Source organism: Megascapheus bottae, chromosome 6 (assembly GCF_031878675.1).
Source record: "Megascapheus bottae isolate mThoBot1 chromosome 6, mThoBot2.hap1, whole genome shotgun sequence".
NCBI classification, from domain to species: domain Eukaryota; kingdom Metazoa; phylum Chordata; class Mammalia; order Rodentia; family Geomyidae; genus Megascapheus; species Megascapheus bottae.
In genome coordinates, this window is record NC_143514.1 from 72,496,115 (window position 1) to 72,515,026 (window position 18,912).

The 18,912-nt window shown below is 41.3% G+C and overlaps 1 protein-coding gene and 1 pseudogene across 9 annotated transcripts in view; one reads left to right on the top strand and one right to left on the bottom strand.

The window, feature by feature from the left end:
- The window catches only part of Hp1bp3 (heterochromatin protein 1 binding protein 3), a 35,705-nt gene extending 20,564 nt beyond the window's left edge, over window positions 1-15,141 (top strand). For all 9 annotated transcript variants that reach the window (XM_090335661.1, XM_090335662.1, XM_090335663.1 and 6 more), the window contains 4 exons: window positions 7,441-7,600; window positions 11,142-11,253; window positions 12,346-12,468; window positions 13,882-15,141. In XM_090335661.1, the coding sequence (XP_090191787.1) occupies window positions 7,441-7,600; window positions 11,142-11,253; window positions 12,346-12,468; window positions 13,882-14,176 (690 nt within the window). In that variant the 3' untranslated portion in view covers window positions 14,177-15,141. The remainder of the gene's footprint in view (window positions 1-7,440; window positions 7,601-11,141; window positions 11,254-12,345; window positions 12,469-13,881) is intronic.
- Window positions 15,142-17,729: 2,588 nt separating this feature from the next.
- On the bottom strand, window positions 17,730-18,432 carry LOC150062370 (ribulose-phosphate 3-epimerase-like; annotated as a pseudogene).
- Window positions 18,433-18,912: the final 480 nt, after the last annotated feature.

Sequence of the window (18,912 nt, forward strand, 5' to 3'; positions counted from 1 at the left end):
GAGCATGCCTGTGTGGTAGAGTGCTTGCCTAGCACATGCATGCCACCCTGGGTTCAGTACCATATACACAGAAAAAAACTGGAAATGGTTCTGTGGCTCAAGTGGTAGAGCACTTACCTTAAGGATAGCCCAAGGACAGTGCCCTAAGTCTGTGCCCCAGCACTAGCCAAAAAAAAAAAAGTACTAATAAGATGCTCTGTTAAATGATAGCTCCTTTGTACAATTACTTAAAAATAATAAAAACTGAGGCCGAGAGTTTGGCCTAGTGGTAGTGTGCTTGCCTAACATGCACGAAGACCTGGGTTTGATTCCTCTGTACCACATACACAGAAAAAAAGCCGAAAATGGTGCTGAGGCTCAAGTGGTAGAGCTTTAGCCTTGAGAAACTCCAAGGACAGTGCTCAAGCCCAGGACTGGCAAAAAAAAATAATAAATAATAATAATAACAATAATAGTAAAAACTTTTTCTTGAGGGCTGGGAGTTTGGCCTAGTGGTTAAAGTGCTTGCCTAGCATGCACGAAGACCTGGGTTCAATTCCTTGGTACCACATACATAGAAAAAAGCCAGAAGTGGTGCTGAGGCTCAAATGGTAGAGCTCTAGCCTTGAGAAAGTCCAAGGACAGTGCTCAGGCCCTGAGCTCAAGCCCAGGACTGGCAAAAAAAAAAAAACTTGAAAAAAATTTTTTGGAAAAAAGAAAGGATAGAATACAACTTTGTCAAGTAGCTGTGGGTTTTACAGCACCAAAACTCAATAAATGGTAAGTTATGTTTTAACAGATTTATTGATGTATAGTTTACACACTATACATACATTTAAGTTAAAATTTGTAATTCCGTGAATTTTAGTTTTTTCTGATGTAATTGGCACGAGTTTATATTTAAATTATTGCATTATTCACAAAAGCTCTTCTCAGCCATTCACATGCTTTGTGTCTAGTCTCTTTGAGTAAGCATAATATGTTTTAGGTTTTCCATGTTGTAGCTTGTACCCATACTTGCATTGGGGGGGGTTATTTATGTTTTTTGGTTTTTTTGTACAAGGCCTAGGGCTTGAAATGAGTGCCTGGGCACTTTGCCTTAGATTTTTTTGCTCAAGCCCAACACTCTATCACTTCAAGCCACACCTCCACTTCCAGCTTTTGGTGGTTATTTGGAGATAGTCTCCTGGAGCTAGGCAGTGGTGGCTCATGCCTATAACTTTTTTTTTTTTTTTTTTGGCAGTGGCTCGGGGGGTCATAGGGCTTGAACTAAGCCTAGGTGATGTCCCTGAGCTCTTCAGCTCAAGGCTGCTGCCCCACCCCTGAGCCACAGCCCCACTTCTCAATATCCTCCTTAGTAGCCAGGATTATAGACATGCTTAAGCCTGTAGCACCCAGTTGAGAATTATTTTTCATTCTTTTTTGAGTTTTCCAACCCATGAACACAAAATGTCTCTTCATTGTAGATCTTCAGTTTCCTTTGTTGAACTTACACTTAAATGCTAGAATGAAAAGAACGTTTTATATAAATGTAAGTTTATGGGGCTGGGAGTTTGGCCTAGTGGTACAGTGCTTGCCTAGCATGCAGGAAGACTCAGGTTCGATTCCTTGGTACTACATACATAGAAAAAAGTCAAAAGTGGTGCTGAGGCTCAAGTGGTAGAGCTCTAGCCTTGAGAAAGCCTCAGGACAGTGCTCAGGCCCTGAGTTCAAAGCCTAGGACTGGCCAAAAAAAAAAAAAAATTATTTTTTTTAATTTTTTATTTTCAGGAAATCGATGGACCTAGGATAATATATTGAGTAAAGTAATATAATCCAGCTTAGAGAAACAAGGGGGCAGTTTTTTTGTTTTTTGTTTTTTGCCAGTCCTGGAGACTGAACTCAGGGCCTGAGCACTGTCCTTGGGCTTTCCTGAAGGTTAGAGCTCTACGACTTGAGCCACAGCACCACTTCTGGCTTTTCTCTGTATATGGGCCCTAGCAATTGAACCCAGGTCTTTGTGCATGCTAAGCAAGCACTCTACCACTATGTCAAACTCCTGGCTCCCTAAGTTTATTTTTTTAATATATGAAAGAAGTAATTCTAAACTCACAGAACTTGGTTTAGAATTTACAGCTGTTATCCTCAAGTAAAAACTAATTTGGGGATGCTATTTAAAAAATCAGTCATGATAGTACATGCCTGTAAGTTAATTTATTATGAAGGTATTGAGCATAAAAGAAGGATTGTAACTCTGTTCCAGTGCTGTCTGAGAGTCCCTTCTCTCAATAAAAAATAAGCCATGTAATACATACTTAGGATCCCAACCATATTAGAAGGTCACAGTCCAAGACTAACTCAGGGCAAAAACATGTTGTACTATCTGAAAAATGACCAAAGTAAAAAGGACTAGAAATATGGTCCTTGGTACCACCAGACACAAAAATAAACAACCTGAACTTTTATAATAATTAGTTTCTAAAAATAACTAATTTTTAATACTTACTGCATTTGTTTCCATTCTAATATATTTAGAATTCTAGGCCACGTAGCAAAGGTAGATGAGTGTAGAAATTTAGGTCACCATTGCCACTGTAGCAACCCTCCTGTGATCCAGTTCTTGACACCGTGCTCCTTATCTAACTTGTACATTCTTTTCCACTCTTACTTATTTCTTCAGAATTTATCGTCAGTACATTTATTGTACAGGAATGTGCACAGGAAAGTGGTATGTGACCACTGTGCTGAGTTGAAGGTGAAGCAGGAAGAGATTCTGTCAGCTCACATGTGCAAAGCAGACTCATTAAACCAAGATTGTCTGAATCACACCTTCTTAAGAAGCCACTGAAAAGTTTAACACTTTCAGAGTTCTGGTGTTCAAAGTTAGTAATGTATGAGAACTCTTGCTTTAACAACTTGCTCAGATGCCTTTCTCCAATCTTAAGTGAATAGTAAAATTCTTTCTTTACTCTTTTGTTTAAAAGGCGACCATTTTCTTTTGATATGTTCCTTTCCTCTCAACAAATAATAGTGTCCTGGTAATGGAATGGTATCACATGCAGCGCTGGTTGTTGGCTGTAAAGATTTCTACTGCTTTGTTTTTTGTTTCTTGGGGTTTTTTTTGCTAGTCTTGGGCCTTGAACTCAGGGTCTGAGTACTGTCCTTGGGCTTTCTCTCAAGACCAGAGCTCTACCACTTGAGCCACAGCACCACTTCTGGCTTTTTTCTATGTCTATGGTATCAAGGAATTAAACCCAGCTCTTTGTGTATGCTAGGCAAGCACTCTACCACTAGGCCAAACTCCCAGCCCCAAGATTGCTACTGTTTTAATCGTTCCTTTAGTTTGCTGAGTTTCTAATTTATTGTCTCAGTTTTTCTTTTTCTTTTTCTTTTTTCTTTTTTTTTTGTGGATCATGGGGCTTAAACTCGGTCTGGGTGCTATCCCTGAGCTCTTCAGCTCAAGGCTACTGCCCACCCTTGAACCAAGCCCCACTTCCCATTTTCTAGAGGTTAATTAGAGATAAGAGTGTCAGGGGTTTTTTGTACCTGGACTGGCTTTGAACTTTGATCCTCAAATATCAGCCTCCTGAGTAGCTAGAATTACAGGTGTGAGCCACCATGCTAGGCCTCAGTTTCTTGTTTATAATCTTGTTATGATGCTATGTTACTCTTCACCATTAAAATCTAAGTGCTTTGGGAATTTTGTTACCAAGTTCTTGTGTATAACTTTTCACAATTCTTATCCTTTTTTTTTTTTTTTTCCCAATATTGTGGCTTGAACGCAGGATCTCAAACTTTTGCTAGCACTCAGGGCTAGCACTCTACCACTTGAGTCACACCTCTACTTGGCTTTATGCTGATTAACTGAAGATGAGTTTGTCTGCCCCAGGCTGGTTTTAAATTATGATTTTTCTCAGATGAGTAGCTGGATTACAGGCATGAGACCCTATCCCCAACTTCCCCAATTGTTTTCTGATGTTCTTTGTAAACTGTTCTCTCTCTACTGAGTTACCTGGCATCTTCGATGTCAGACTTAACATTCCTATAGTGTTATCTGCTCTTTCTCTAGGTTTCTTTTCTAGGGAAATAAATCATTTCCTGTTCATTTGATGAATAATCATCGTAAGTTCAGTGTTTTCCATTAGGATTTGGCAACATTCATAATCATTGAGAGAATTTTATGCCTTCCATCTTTATTCCTGTTTTCTAATTTACCAGTGTTCAGGGAGCCTTTTTTTCCATCAGTTTTATTCATGTCATTTGTTGTTATTCATCTCATACAAAAGCTTTTTTTTTTAGTTTATTATATTCACACTGTCCTCATGGCAGAATTGTGTTGGAACTTCCTGCTGTCATTTTTGTGCTTCCTCGTTCTCATTTTTCAGTGGCTATCCCAATTTTTGCTTTTATATTACAAGTACGTGTCTCTTCTGAGACCAATCATTTCCCTCTGGGGGTTTCCAGTTGTTCTTTCAGTTCTGCATAGTAGTTCTGTACATGGTTCAAAATCGCTTTCCAGTTGTATTTCCACACTTTCCTGAACTAGAAAAGTCTTCCACTGGAGTACAAGTAGCTCACTCATAAAAATAAAACAACAGGCTGGGAGTTTGGCCTAGTGGTTAAAGTGCTTGCCTAGCATGCACGAAGACCCAGGTTCGATTCCTCGGTACCACATACATAGCGAAAAGCCGGAAGTGGTGCTGAGGCTCAAGTGGTAGAGCTCTAGCCTTAAGTCCAAGGACAGTGCTCAGGCCCTGAGCTCAAGCCCAGGACTGGAAAAAAATAAAAAAAAAATAAAACAAATATATTTAATTTTCTCTGTTTTGTTATTGTTGTTTTGGTGCCAATCCTGAGGCTTTAGGAGTAGATGTTAAGTTTGTCAGCTGCTTTTTCTATGCTCTGAAATGGTTGTGTGATTGGTGTTCTTTATGCTATTAATGTGAACTGTTGTTTGATTTTGTGGTAATTCTTTATATGTCAGTTGCCTTGTGGGACCTGGAAACCATATTAGCATATTAGTGAATTCCTTTCTTATTGTCTGTTACCTAAAATCATTGGTCTATCTTGAACTTTGGATCTTTTAACCACACATCATAAGTAACACAGTGCATTGGTTAGTTGAAAAATAGTGGCTCACTGAGTTAGGATACATAGGATTTTCAAATGTTCATCAGTTCATCATACAGTAACAAAAATTGTAGTCATTGGTGCCAGCCATTGGTCTTATAAGAACACTACTGAAGTGTTAGGTAAATATTAAGAGATAATAGCTATAAGTTTCCTTTTTTTTTTGGCCAGTCCTGGGCTTGAGCTCAGGGCCTGAGCACTGTCCTTGAACTTAAGGCTAGAGCTCTACCACTTGAGCCTCAGCACCACTTCTGGCTTTTTTCTATGTATGTAGTACCAAGGAATCAAACCCGGGTCTTCGTGCATGCTAGGCAAGCACTCAACCACTAGGCCAAACTCCCGGCCCTAGCTATAAGTTTTCTACAGCTGAAATTTTCTCTTGAAAGGCTGAATTTTACACAGGCCTCTAATCCCAACACTGAGGCAGGAGGATCTTGAGTTCAAGGGTGGCCTGAGCTACACAGTGAGATCCTATCTCAAAAAGAGAGACAGAGAGGAGGGGAGGGGAGAAGGTAGGTTGAACTTTATCATTGGCAACAAATACTGTTTTTCTTGAAGTGACAGGCTTACTTCTTAGGATCTGAATAGTTTATCAGTAGTTCCTTCAAGTCAAAAACATATATATGACTGGGAGTGTGGCCTTAGTGATAGTGTTTGCCCAGCATGCAAAAATACCCGTTTTTGATTCCTTAGTGCCACATACACAGAAAAAGCCAAAAGTGGTACTATGTCTCAAATGGCAGAGTGCTTGCTTAACTTAAAGCCCAAGGACTGGCAAAAAAACCCATTAGTTCAGCTCACCATTATATTTGCAAATGTAGCACATGCACTTTTTACCACACAAGATGTTTAAAAGGCCTGTGTCAGGGTTTGAGACTCAAGTTATACTTAATTTGAGGTTATTTCTATGTGAAACTGGCATTAAAAAACAAACAAAACACCCTGCATGGTGGCTCCTATCCGTAATCATAGCTACTCAAGAGGCTGCAATCTGAGGATCAAAGTTCAAAGCCAGCCCCAGCACTAAAAGCCATGAGACTCTTATCTCCAGTTAACCACCAGAAAGCCAGAAATTGCACTGTTGCTCAAGGGGTAGGGGGACAGCCTTGAGTTGAAGAGCTCAGGACAGCTCCCAGGCCCAGAGTTCAAGTCTCACGGCCAACAAAAAAGAAAAAAGAAAATGTAAGTATCTGTCAATGAAGACCATAAATAACCATTTGTACATCTTGTCTCATCAAGACAAATATCAACACGCTAAAAAGAACAGATTGTGTGTGGTTTTTTTGTTGTTGTTACAAAGATAGTGTTGACTTTTACAGTCTCTGAAAGGGTCTCAGAACTTCTAGGAATCTGTGGATCACTCTTTAAGAACTAGTCTTGTAGTACATTTCTGCTTTTCTTTGCCTGCTTTGTTGCCCAATCTTTCAACCTTGAAATATGCTAAGTAATGTTCTTTGTGGTGGGGGAAAGAGGGGCTTACATTGGTGCTTGAACTCAGATCCTAGTGCTCTGTCTTGGCTTCTGCCCACACTGGCTTTGAACTGTGATCCTTTAGGTCTCAGCCTTCTGGATAGGTAGGATTACAGGTGCGAGCTGCTGACACCCAGTTTGCTATGTAAGATTCTATTATATCCTATCTATTTACACAATTTTTCTTGGTATAGAGCACGATATGCAATGTAGAGGAATATGATTATTTTCCTTTTAGAATTAAGAAGGCTTTTATGGAGCTGGGCACAGTGGCTCATGCCTGTGATCCTAGCTGCTCAGGAGGCTGAGAGTTGAGGATCAAGGTTCAAAACCATCCCAGGCAATAAAGGACCTGGACTCTTTATCTCCAATTAACCACTAGAAAATGGGAAGTGGGGCCATGGATCCAGGTGTAGGGCAGTAGCCTTGAGCTGAAGAGCTCAGGACAGTGCCCAAGCCCTGGGGTAGGGTGGTAGTCTTGAGCTAAAGAGCTGAAGCCCTATGATCCCCCCCACCCAAGAAAAGGGCTTTTAACACTTTATTTTTCAGATTCATAGAAAGGAAGTATTCTCAAGTCTCGGTTTTTTGTTTGTTTTGTTTTGTTTTTAGGAACATAGCAAGTTGACCAGTTTGTTAGGGGTAGAACTGTCAGTATCTTTTAGGATAAGTAGAGGATAGAAGAAAATATCCATAAGAGGGTTAAGACTTCTCCATTAGATTGATGCCTGGTGAATGGAAGAGAAAAGTCCCTAACCTGACAATTTATTGTAAAACATATCTGTGCTAATGCAGGAACTCCGACCCACCTGGTGCAGAGGAGTCTTATCTTGACCTGCTTTGGGAGAGTGTTGTCTTGATGCTTTTCTCTTCCTCCTTGGAAAACAGCTGAAGAAATCAGGGGAGAAACCCCTGCTTGGTGGAAGCCTGATGGAATATGCAATCTTGTCTGCCATTGCTGCCATGAATGAACCTAAGACCTGCTCTACCACTGCCCTGAAGAAGTACATCTTGGAGAACCACCCAGGGACTAATTCTAACTATCAGAGTAAGAGCAAAGTCATGTACATTTAACTGAAAATAGGGGAAATTTGTGGCGGGGGGAGGGGGGGAACCTAGAAGCCAGGCATTGGTGGCTCACACATGTCATTCTAGATGCTCAGGAGACTGAGATCTGAGGATCACACTTACAACTAGATCCACGAGACTCTTTATTCCCAAAACATCTGGAAATCATGCTACTAATGTCAACATATTAATTATTGGCTATGAAAACTAAGATGAAATTGCTCTACAAATTTACCACTTAAAAATTAGACATAGGGGGCTGGGAGTTTGGCCTAGTGGTTAAAGTGCTTGCCTAGCATGCAAGAAGACCCGGGTTCGATTCCTTGGTACCACATACATAGAAAAAAAAGCCGGAGTGGTGCTAAGGCTCAAGTGGTAGAGCTGTCGCCTTGAGAAAGTCCAAGGACAGTGCTCAGGCCCTGAGCTCAAGCCCAGAACTGGAAAAAAAAAAAAAAAAAAAAAATTAGACATAGGGCAGGTTGGGCGGGGTGGGGTGGTGGGGGGAGTTTGGCTAGTGGTAGAGTGCTTGCCTAGCACGCATGAAGACCCAGGTTCAGTTCCTCGGTACCACATATATAGAAAGCCTGAAGTGGTGCTCTGGCTCAAGTGGTAGAACTCTAGCCTCAACAAAGTCCAAGGACAATGCTCAGGCCCTGAGTATAAGCCCCAGGATAATTTTAAAAATAAACACAGGGAGCTGGGTTCTGGTGGCTCACACCTGTAATTCTAGCAACTCTGGAGGCCAAGATCTGAGGATCAAGATTCAAAGGAAGCCTGGCCACAAAAAGACCTGAGAGGCCGAGAGTTTGGCCTAGTGGTTAAAGTGCTTGCCTAGCATGCATGAAGACCCAGGTTCGATTCCTCGGTACCACATACATAGAAAAAAGCTGGAAGTGGTGCTGAGGATCAAGTGGTAGAGCTCTAGCCTTGAAAAAAACCCAAGGACTCAAAGGAGCTCAAGCCCAGGACTGGCAAAAAAAAAAAAAAAAGACCTGAAACTCTTTTATCTCCAATTAATCTCAAGAAAATAGGAAGTGGGACTTGGCTCAAGAGTAGGGCAGTAGCCTTGAGCTGAAGAGCTCAGGGACAGTGCCCACTCCGAGTTCAAGCCCCATGACCCACAAAAAAAGAAAAGGAAAGAAAAAACCCAGAAGTGGAGCTGTGTGGCTCAAAGTGGTAGAATGCTAGCCTTGAACAAAAGAGTTCAGAGACAGCTTCCAGGCCCTGAGTTCAAGCCCTACAACTAACTCTTCCCCTCCCTCTCCCCCACATTAAACACAGAAATAAGGCTTACTTTATTGTATTTTATTTAACAAACTTTTTTTTTTTTTTACTTTTTTTAAAATGGGGCCAATGTAGATCACACTAGCCTTCAACTCAGTCCTCCTTTAGCCTCAGTGCTGGCATTACAGGTATGTACTACCATACCTAACCAGGTGTTAGCGTTAACTTACAGTGACTACTGATCAGAAATTAATTTTACAATAAATTTTTCTGTTTTCTTGTTTTTTGGGTTTTTTTTGTTGTTTTTTTTTGCCAGTCCTGGGGCTTGAATGTAGGTCCTGAGCGCTGTCCTTGGACTTTTTCCTCAAGGCTAGCACTGTACCGCTTGAGCCGCAGCACCACTTCCAACTTTTCTGTGTATATAATACTGAGGAATGGAACCTGGGTCTTTGTACATGCTAGGCAAGCACCCTACCACTAGGCCAAACTCCTGGCCTCTCTTTCTTTTATAGTAATTTAGATAAAAAAAGTAATACGTAATTAAAAGATGGTTTAAGATTTTTTTTTTTTTTTCCAGCCCTGGGCTTGAGCTCAGGGCCTGAGCACTGTCCTTGGATTTTCTCAAGGCTAGAGCTCTACCACTTGAGCCTCAGCACCACTTCCGGCTTTTTTCTACATGTGGTACCGAGGAATTGAACCCGGGTCTTCATGCATGCTAGGCAAGCACTTTAACCACTAGGCCAAACGCCCAGCCCCACGTATTACTTTTATCTTTAAGAGAAAGCTTTGTTTTTATTTATCAGCCCTAGGGCCAGAATCCAGGGCCTGGATGCTGTTCCTGAGCTCTTTTGCTCAAGGCTAGTGCTCTACCACTTTGAGCCATAGCAACACTGCAGTTAACTGTGGTTAATTGGAGACAAGTGTCTCACAGGGACTATTCTGCCTAGGCTGGCTTTGAAGCACAAAGATCCCAGCTTCCTGAGTAGGTAGGATTATAGGTGGGAGCCACCAACACCCAGCTAGTATTGTTTTTAGTAACATATTCACTTTGAAATTAGAGACTGGATTATAATTAGACACAACATTTTTACATGTGCTTTAGAAATTGGCAGAGCTAGTTAACTGGTCAGCAGAATATCAGAATAGGCACAAAGGATTTAGATTAAAAAATATGGCAATTAAATAACTGAAAGTACAGACCAGAATATTTAAGTAACTTGGGCCAAGCATAGTGGTACATACCTGTAGTCTCCCAACTATTCCAGAGAATCACTTGAGCCTGGGAGTTGTTTTTGTTTTTTGTTTTTTTGCTGGACCTAGGACCCTGGGTGCTATCCCTAAGCTCTTTTGCTCAGAACTAGTGCTCTTTCACTTTGAGCCACAGCTCCACTACTGGTTTTCTGGTAGCTAATTGGAGGTAAGAGTCTCAAGACCTTTCCTGCCTGGGCTGGATTTGAACCTCAGTTCTCAAATCTCAGCCTTCTGAGTAGCTAGGATTACAGGCGCGAGCCACCAGAACCCAGTGAATTTGGAGGCTAGCCTGGGTAATATAGCAAGATTTCATCTCAAGAAAGTAAAAGTAATTTTGAAACTTTTATGGTGCCTTTGGACTTACTTTTGTGTAGTTTATGCTGGCCTTGAACTCAAGTTCCTTCAACCAGTCTCCCAGAGTTCTGGGATTATAGCTGTGTGCTACCATGCCTGGATCATTATAGTGGTTTAGGGTTTTTTGTTGTTTTTGTTTTTTGTGCTGGTCCTGGGGCTTGAACTCAGGGCTTGACCCTGACCTTGACTCTCACAGACTTTCCTACTTGGTTTGGCTTTAAACCCTGATCCCCAGATCTCAGTCTTCTGAGTAGGACTGTAAGCATAAGCCACTGCTCATTTTTATTTTGTCTATGTATAAAAGAGGAATAATTAGGAGTTTATGAGCCATGGCATTATTTTGTTATTCTTTGCTGATTTATGAATAATTGTGTTATCTTTACAGGTCTGTCTCCTGGGTGATTATCAATTTGTATAGATATATATAGGTTCTTGAGTGGAAATAATGACATTTTCCTGCTATTAATCATTTTCTGTTAATTTTTCTGTGAAATGAGGAATTGGACTCTAATGTCTCTTTTCACTATAATTTAATCTCCCCAAGGTTTTAAGCACTAAAAAATGTTTACTGATACTTTCGATCACAGAGAATTCACTCAAAGGACATTGATTGGTAGACATCTGATTGTGGTTGAGCAGATACAAATCCAACTAGTTAATAATTTTGCTCCTTCTTGGATTCATTTGTTCAGTGCATTTGCTGAAGAAAACGCTGCAGAAGTGCGAGAAGAATGGGTGGATGGAGCAGATTTCTGGTAAAGGGTTCAGTGGCACCTTCCAGCTCTGCTTTCCCTACTACCCCAGGTAAGTTTTTACTTAATGGAAATACTTGGACATTATAATTTTAAAACCTGAATTTAGGTTATAGACTAGTTTTTAAAGTATCTTACTTAGTACTATCCCACTGAATACCTGAACATAGGAAATGAAAATGTACACCTAGGGCTATTTTGAAGAAAAACCTATCTGTCCTGTCTGTTAATGCTTATTGCTTAGCCAACAGTAATAATCATTTGGTCAAAAGGTTGTTTGAGAGTCTTAGTCATTTTAATGTTTATTCATTCTTTATCTTTTTAAATGATAACAAGAAGATTGTCTGGGAATTAAGTTTATTTAAATTTTCAAGTACCAAGAATCCTAAGCCTTCATATGTACAGACAGAACATTTATTTGAAAACTTGCCTCTTGTATACCTGACTGGGCCAGGCTGTGTCGTGCATTGTTCTAAGCACTGTGTCCTTACTTTGCACTGGTATCTAATAAGATCTCTTTTAGTAGCTCCACAGTGTACCTTTCTTATAAGAGTAAAGAATAGTGAATTCTTGGGGCCGGGAGCGTGGTCTAGTGATAGAGTGCTTGCCTAGCATGCATGAAGACCCGCGTTTGATTCTTTGGTACCACATGCACAAAAAAACCAGTAGTGGTGCTATGGCTCAGATGGCAGAGCACTAGCCTTGAGAAACATCCAAGGACAGTGCTGAGGCCCTGAGTTCAAACCCCAGGATTGGCAAGAAAAGAAAAGAAAAGAAAAATAATAGTGTATTCTTGCTGAATTTCTGTAAAAGTGCAAAGAAACTTGAGGTTTTGTTGTTGTTGTTGTTTGAGGCCTTTAAGACTTTTAGTCTTTTGCTGTTATTATGAAGGCAGAAAATGTGTCTTTACTATCTTATAGATTAGTCACTATTTGGGATCCATTGGTTCGTTTAGTTCAAGACAGAACTGATGATTTTTGTATGTGTGTTCCAAATAGTTAAATTGTACTGTGTTGTTTATAACCTAACTTACAGCTTTTGAGGGAGTGTGGGCAGAAGTGGGCAGTGTCTGGGGAAGAATATCACATTGTATTCCTTGTCCTCTGTGGGACTTCTGTTTCACTTCTCTCTTCTTTTTTCTTAGCCCAGGAGTTCTCTTTCCAAAGAAAGAGCCAGATGACTCTAAAGATGAGGATGAAGATGAAGATGAAGATGATGAATCATCAGAAGAAGAATCTGAGGATGAAGAGCCCCCACCGAAGAGAAGGTGTGGATTATGAACAATATTGATGTGACAGGAAATAAATAGAATATGGTACTAATAGAATGGGCTGAGGGTAGTAGTTCAGGTAATCACTTGAGATCCATCTCAGCTTCTTTGTATATTTGAACTTACCTTCTCAAAAATTCAGGGACAGGGACAGGGCTAGACTAGCATGCATGAAGACCCAGGTTTGATTCCTTGGTACCATATACATAGAAAAAGCCAGAAGTCAGCTGGGCATGCTGGCTCACTCCTAGTTACTCAGGAGGCCAAGATCTGAGGATAGTGATTCAAAGCCAGCCCGAGCACTAAGGTCCATGAGATTCTTATCTCAAATTAACCACTAGAAAACCAGAAGTGGTGCTATGGCTCAAGGGGTTAAGGTGGTAGCCTTGAGCTGAAAATCTCAGGGAAAACACCCAGGCCTAGAGTTCAAACCCCAGGACAGAAAAAAGAAAAGGCTGGAAGTGGTACTTTGGCTCAAGTAGTAGAGCACTAGCCTTGAGAAAGCCTAAGGACAGTGCTTAGGCCTTGAGTTCAAGCCTGGTAAAGACTAGCAAAAAATAAAAAAATTCAGGGACTTTGGGCTTGTAGCAGTGTCAATATGAAACATACACTCTGGTCAACCTATATATGCTAACTATGCATATATATTCAAGAAAAATAATTTCATGTTTTCCTAGAAAATGTCATGGAATTATATATAAATTCTATGATTCTTTTTGAATTAGTGTATAAATAAGTCTCTAGTAAGAAAAATCAAGTTAAATTCCTATTTTTAATGTCTTCTACTTTTGCTATTTCTTTTTCAGTGTGTGTGTGCGTGCACGCATGTACACACATATGTACCAGTCCTGGTGCTTGAAATAGGGCCTGGCTCTATCTGTGAGGGTTTTTTTGTTGTTTTGTTTTGTTTTTCCTAAGGTTATACTTGGGTCCCAGCTTTACTTCCAGCTTTTGGTAGTTAAGAGGTAAAAGTCTCACCCAGCACTATGGCTTACTCCTTCAATCCTAGCTACTCAGGAGACTGAGATCTGAGGATCTCGGTTCAACGCCAGCCCGGGGAACTAAAGTCCATGAGACTCTTCAGTTAACCACCAGAAAACTGGAAGTGGGCTGTGGCTCAAGGGATAGGGCAGTAGGCTTGAACTGAATTGCTCAGAGACAATACCCAGGTCCAGTTCAAGTCCCACGACCAACTTTATTTAAAAAAAAACAACAACAACAACAATAGAGATAAGAGTCTCACAGGCTTTTATAGCTGCACTGACTTGGAACTGTGATCCTCAGAATTCAGGTTCCATTGTAGCTATGATTACCAGCACCCAGCCTTGCTGTTTCTCTTAGGTAGAACATCTGCTTATATTGGTATGTGAATCTCTCCCTTCTGACTGTCTTCACTCTTTGGTCTCACAGGTTGCAGAAGAAAACTCCGGTCAAGTCCCCAGGGAAGACTGTATCCATGAAGCAGAGAGGATCCAAGCCTGCACCTAAAGTCCCAGCTGCCCAGCGGGGGAAAGCTAGGCCCCTACCTAAGAAAGCTCCTCCTAAGGCCAAAACTCCTGCCAAGAAAGCCAGACCCTCACCCTCAGTCATCAAGAAACCTAGTAGTAGCTCCTCAAAAAAGCCTGCAGCCAGTGGAAGAAAGGAAGTGAAATTGCCTGGCAAGGGAAAATCCACCATGAAGAAGTCTTTTAAGGCAAAAAAGTAAATTGTATAGGAAGATAGGGTATCATGATAAAATTCAAAAGTCTAAATATTTTATTAGGTCAGTATGCATTTGTTTTAGTTTAATGCTTTTAAAATGCTTTTTTTCCTCCCATGTGGACATTGTGGGGAGGGAACATAAACCCGTGTAGGTATTTGTTAGCTGTAGGGCACTGTTTCTGGTGCCTGTCCCTTCCCTAAGTCACTCTAATTTCTCCAGTAATCCTGGACTCCCAAGCTATGGATTCTGTACTATCTGTCCTTTTTACTTTTCCTCTCCCTCCCTCCATTCTTTTTTTTTTTGGCTCCCCACTCCCTCCCTAGCTTTATCTAAACAGTTGCAGAGATTTTTATATTTGTAGAAAGCATCAAAAACAGGATGCTAGTCAGATGCTAGAGGAGGCAGGCTAGCACTGACCAAATTGCAAAGCCTGCCTAGAGAACTCAGTTACAGCTATAGTAACTAATCCTATATCTAAAAGCCACTCCACTGACCCTTTCTGTCCAACATTGAACCCAGAAGCATCTTTTCCTCTTTTGGCCACTCTCTGCCTGGTCAGCTCCCAAGTGTTTTCACAGGCCCAGAGCACTTGCAGTCCTTAGCAGCGGCAAGCACCACATCTCTGCCACTTGACTTACAACGACAGGAAAGTATGCGAATATACTGAATCTGATTTCTGGTGTTACCTATGTTACCAAAAATCAAAGCATATAAAGTCTTCTTGATCAGATGTTGAAATATATTTTTTAATATTCGGAGCATGAATTGTCGCTTCCTATTTGCCTTTTTTTATAAGGAAATGTTGGAGAGTTACGTCACTGCTAATGTAGAAATGTTAAGAAACACAATTCGCTAACATAAACTAGACTTCAGATTCATCTGTGGGTTTCCCCTCCTTTCCAGAGTACTTTTGATATCAAGCAAGTGGTTTCCTTTTTGAAATAGTTACCAAAAAAAAAAAAAAAAAAAAAGATAGAAAAAAATCAAATGAAACCCCTACTACCTAACCCTTTTTTATTTGTGTTTGTTTCAGTATTGTGAAGTTGTGTTAAATAGCACTAGCTTTCTATTTGAGAAATCCCCATTTCTGGTTGTCATATATCTTCCCTGTGGCACTTGACATTTTAATTGTCTTAAACTTTTTGGTGTACATCTTCTGACCCCTTGGGTGCCACCAGAGACAAAAGGTGTTGGTTATACATTCATTCCACTTGCATTGTCTCCTGGGATCCTTTCGCAGCATAAGTATGGCTGAGAAATGGACTTGAGAAAATTGGCTTGAATTAGATCATAATCATGTGTGATCCCATCATGAGTTCATTGAATTTGTGTTGCATGTTAAGGCAATCTTTCCTGTTGTAAATCTTCCTTTTTTTAATGTACATATATTTTGAAAAATATGAATAAACATGAAATTTTAAAAGCTGTCAAATGAGCTGATATTCAAAAGTTTCCATATATCCTCAGAGGCAGCTCAGTGCTCCCCTCACTTTGAATCTCTCCTGCCAACAGTAAGTGAAAGCCATCAATTCCCCTCCCCCCTTTTGGGGATCATGGGGCTTGAACTTGGCCTGGGCACCGTCCCTGAACTCTTCAGCTCCAGGCTACCACCCTACCCCTGGGCTTGGGCACTGCCCCTGAGCTCTTCAGCTCAAGGCTGCCACCCTACCCTTGAGCCAAGCCCCACTTCCCGTTTTCTAGAGGTTAATTGGAGATAAGAGTCTCAGGTCCTTTTGTGCTAGGGCTGGCTTTGCACCATTCCCATTTTTAGTTTTGTTTTGTTTTTTTGTTTTTTTTTGCCAATCCTGGGCTTGAGCTCAGGGCCTGACCACTGTCCTTGGACTTTCTCAAGGCTAGAGCTCTACCATTGAGCCTCAGCACCACTTCTAGCTTTTTTCTGTGTATGTGGTACCAAGGAATCGAACCCGGGTCTTCATGCATGCTAGGCAAGCACTTTAACCACTAGGCCAAACTCCTGGCCCCCATTTTTAGTTTTTTTATTTTTATTTTTTTATTTTTTTTTTGCCAGTCCTGGGCTTGAGCTCAGGGCCTGAGCACTGTCCTTGTACTTTCTCAAGGCTAGAGCTCTACCACTTGAGCCTCAGCACCACTTCCAGCTTTTTTGTATGTATGTGGTACCAAGGAATCGAACCCGGGTCTTCGGGCATGCTAGGCAAGCACTTTAACCACTAGGCCAAACTCCTGGCCCTCATTCCCATTTTTAAATATAGGTTCCACTTTATTTTCTTTTGAAATCTTGTTTCAATAGTAAATTCTGTTTCTAACTACATCAAATGTTGGTTAATGAATCAGACTGTAAAAAGTCATTTTGTGCTTGGTACGATGGCTTGCGCCTATAATCCCAGCTACACATGAGGTTGAGATTTGGGGATTGCAGTTCAAAGCCAGCCTAGGCAGGAAAGTTCATAAGATTCTTACCTCCAATTAGCCACCAAAAAACTAGAATTGGCACTGTGACTCAAAATGGCAAAGCACTAGCCTTGAATGAAAAAGCTCAAAGACAAAGTCCACAGGGTCCTGAGTTCAAGCCCCATGACCTCCCCCCCCCCCAAAAAAAATGGCGAAGTGGCTCACGCTTGTAATCCTAGCTACTCAGGAGGCTGAAATCTGAAGATTATGGTTCAAAGACAGCCTGAGCATTAAAGACCCAAAGACTTGTGAGACTCTCATCTCCAATTAATCACTAGAAAACAGGAAGTAGGGCTGTGGCTCCAGGGATAGGGTGGTAGCCTTGAGCTGAAGAGGTCAGGAACAATTCCCTAACCCAGACTTCAAGCCTCAGAACCCACAAAAAAGAAGTCATTTTGCATCAAGGGCATCTTTCATCATCCTGAGACCAGTCCTTTGTGTTCACTGTTCATATGAATCCTTGGATTAAAAGATGATGACAACACTACTAAGGTTAATAGAGAAAACAGTTAAGTTTAGGAAACAACTCTTAGGAATGTGGCTTAGTGCTACGTGCGGCCCTGTGTTTGATTCCTGAGTACCACATACATAGAAAAAAGCCGGGAGTGTGCTGAGGCTCAAGTGGTAGAGTGCTAGCCTTGAGAAAGTCCAAAGACAGTGCTCAGGCCCTGAGCCCAAGCCCATGACCGGAAAAAAAAAGAAAAGTCAGGGACAACGTCCAGGCCCTGAGTAGTTTTGTTCGTTCGTTTGTTTGTTTTTAGATAAGGACTTCCTTTGCTTTTGGAAAATGGTTCAGAGAGAAAAGAATGAACACTATAAAATTACAGAAATCTTTTGCAGTAGATACTATGCCTTCGTTAGGCATTAAGACATTTCTATCCATGATCTCAATTTAGCCATATTTTCACTCTTTACAAAAATCAGTTCTTCCAGTAAAAACAGGGTTATATCATTACATTAATTTTTAAATTGTATCACTAAGAATGTATTTATACAGACCAAACCTCTTAATGTTCTGCACAATAGATTTGAATCACTGGGATGAAGAACTGTTAGAAAAGCAACACTCAAATGAAATGTGATTTGGTAGTCAGTATTCCTATTTTGCAGTCCAAGGGTTCCATGGGCAAACACTGGGTTCCTTGTGGTTTCATCGATCAAGAGAACGTTTCTGAGCAGCTTCTGAACAAACATTTCTTAATAAGTTGATCCCAGATCTGGGGTCTTCACTCCTCATTATGGCACTGTCAGACATAATCATGTTAGCACCTGCCTCTGCACATTTATGCACCATGTCAGGACCCACTCCACCATCAACTTCTATATCCAAAGATGGAAACTGGGTCCTCAACCAGTGGACCTTTGGCATCATATCCTCCATGAATTTCTGCCCTCCAAACGGAGTTTGCACTGTCATAACCAAGGCCATATCTATTTGATTAGCCCATGGTGCCAAGTACTCAACTGTAGTTCCTGGTTTGATGGCCAGGTCAACCTTCATCCCATTTTCCCGGATGTCTTTAATCAAAGCCCCTGGGTTCTCAGTAGCCTCGAGGTGAAAGATATTGATTGGCTCCTGCTATTGGCTTTACCCACTGCTCCAGCCTGGCCACCATCATGTGCATGTCAAAGAAAGGGTCCTGGCCTAGCTGCTTTCGTAGGCTTTCTACCACAGGGTGACCAAAGGTGATGTTGGGAACAAAATGCCCGTCCATTACATCCAGGTGCAGATAATCGGCCCCAGAGTCTAGCATCCAGAGGAACTCCGCCCCCAAATTGGCCAGGTGGCTGTTGAGAATGGACAGGCCGATCTTGAAACCCGACGCCATGGTGCTGGTTCCCTTAGAGCCCCTGACTAGTTTGTTGTTTTGTTTTTGTCAGTCCTGGGCTTGAGCTCAGGGCCTGAGCACTGTCCTTGGACTTTCTCAAGGCTAGAGCTCTACGGCTTGAGCCTCAGCACCACTTCCGGCTTTTTTTTCTATGTATGTGGTACCAAGGAATCAACTTTTTGCATGCTAGGCAAGCACTCTACCACTAGGCTAAACTCCCACCCGAGACTAATGTTTTTTGTTTGTTTGTTTTCAATTTTCCTGGATAACCACCCGGTGGCTGTATTGTACTGGTCATTTTGTTTTTGTCAGTAGTGGTACTTGGACTCGGTACATTCTACTTCTTGGAGGCATGGTGTCACTTCCAGATTTCTGGTGGTTAATTGGAGATGAGTCTCGGAACTTTCAAGCCTGGGCTGGCTTTGAACATTGAACCTCTGATCTCAGCCTCCTGAGTAGCTATGATTACAGGCATGAGCC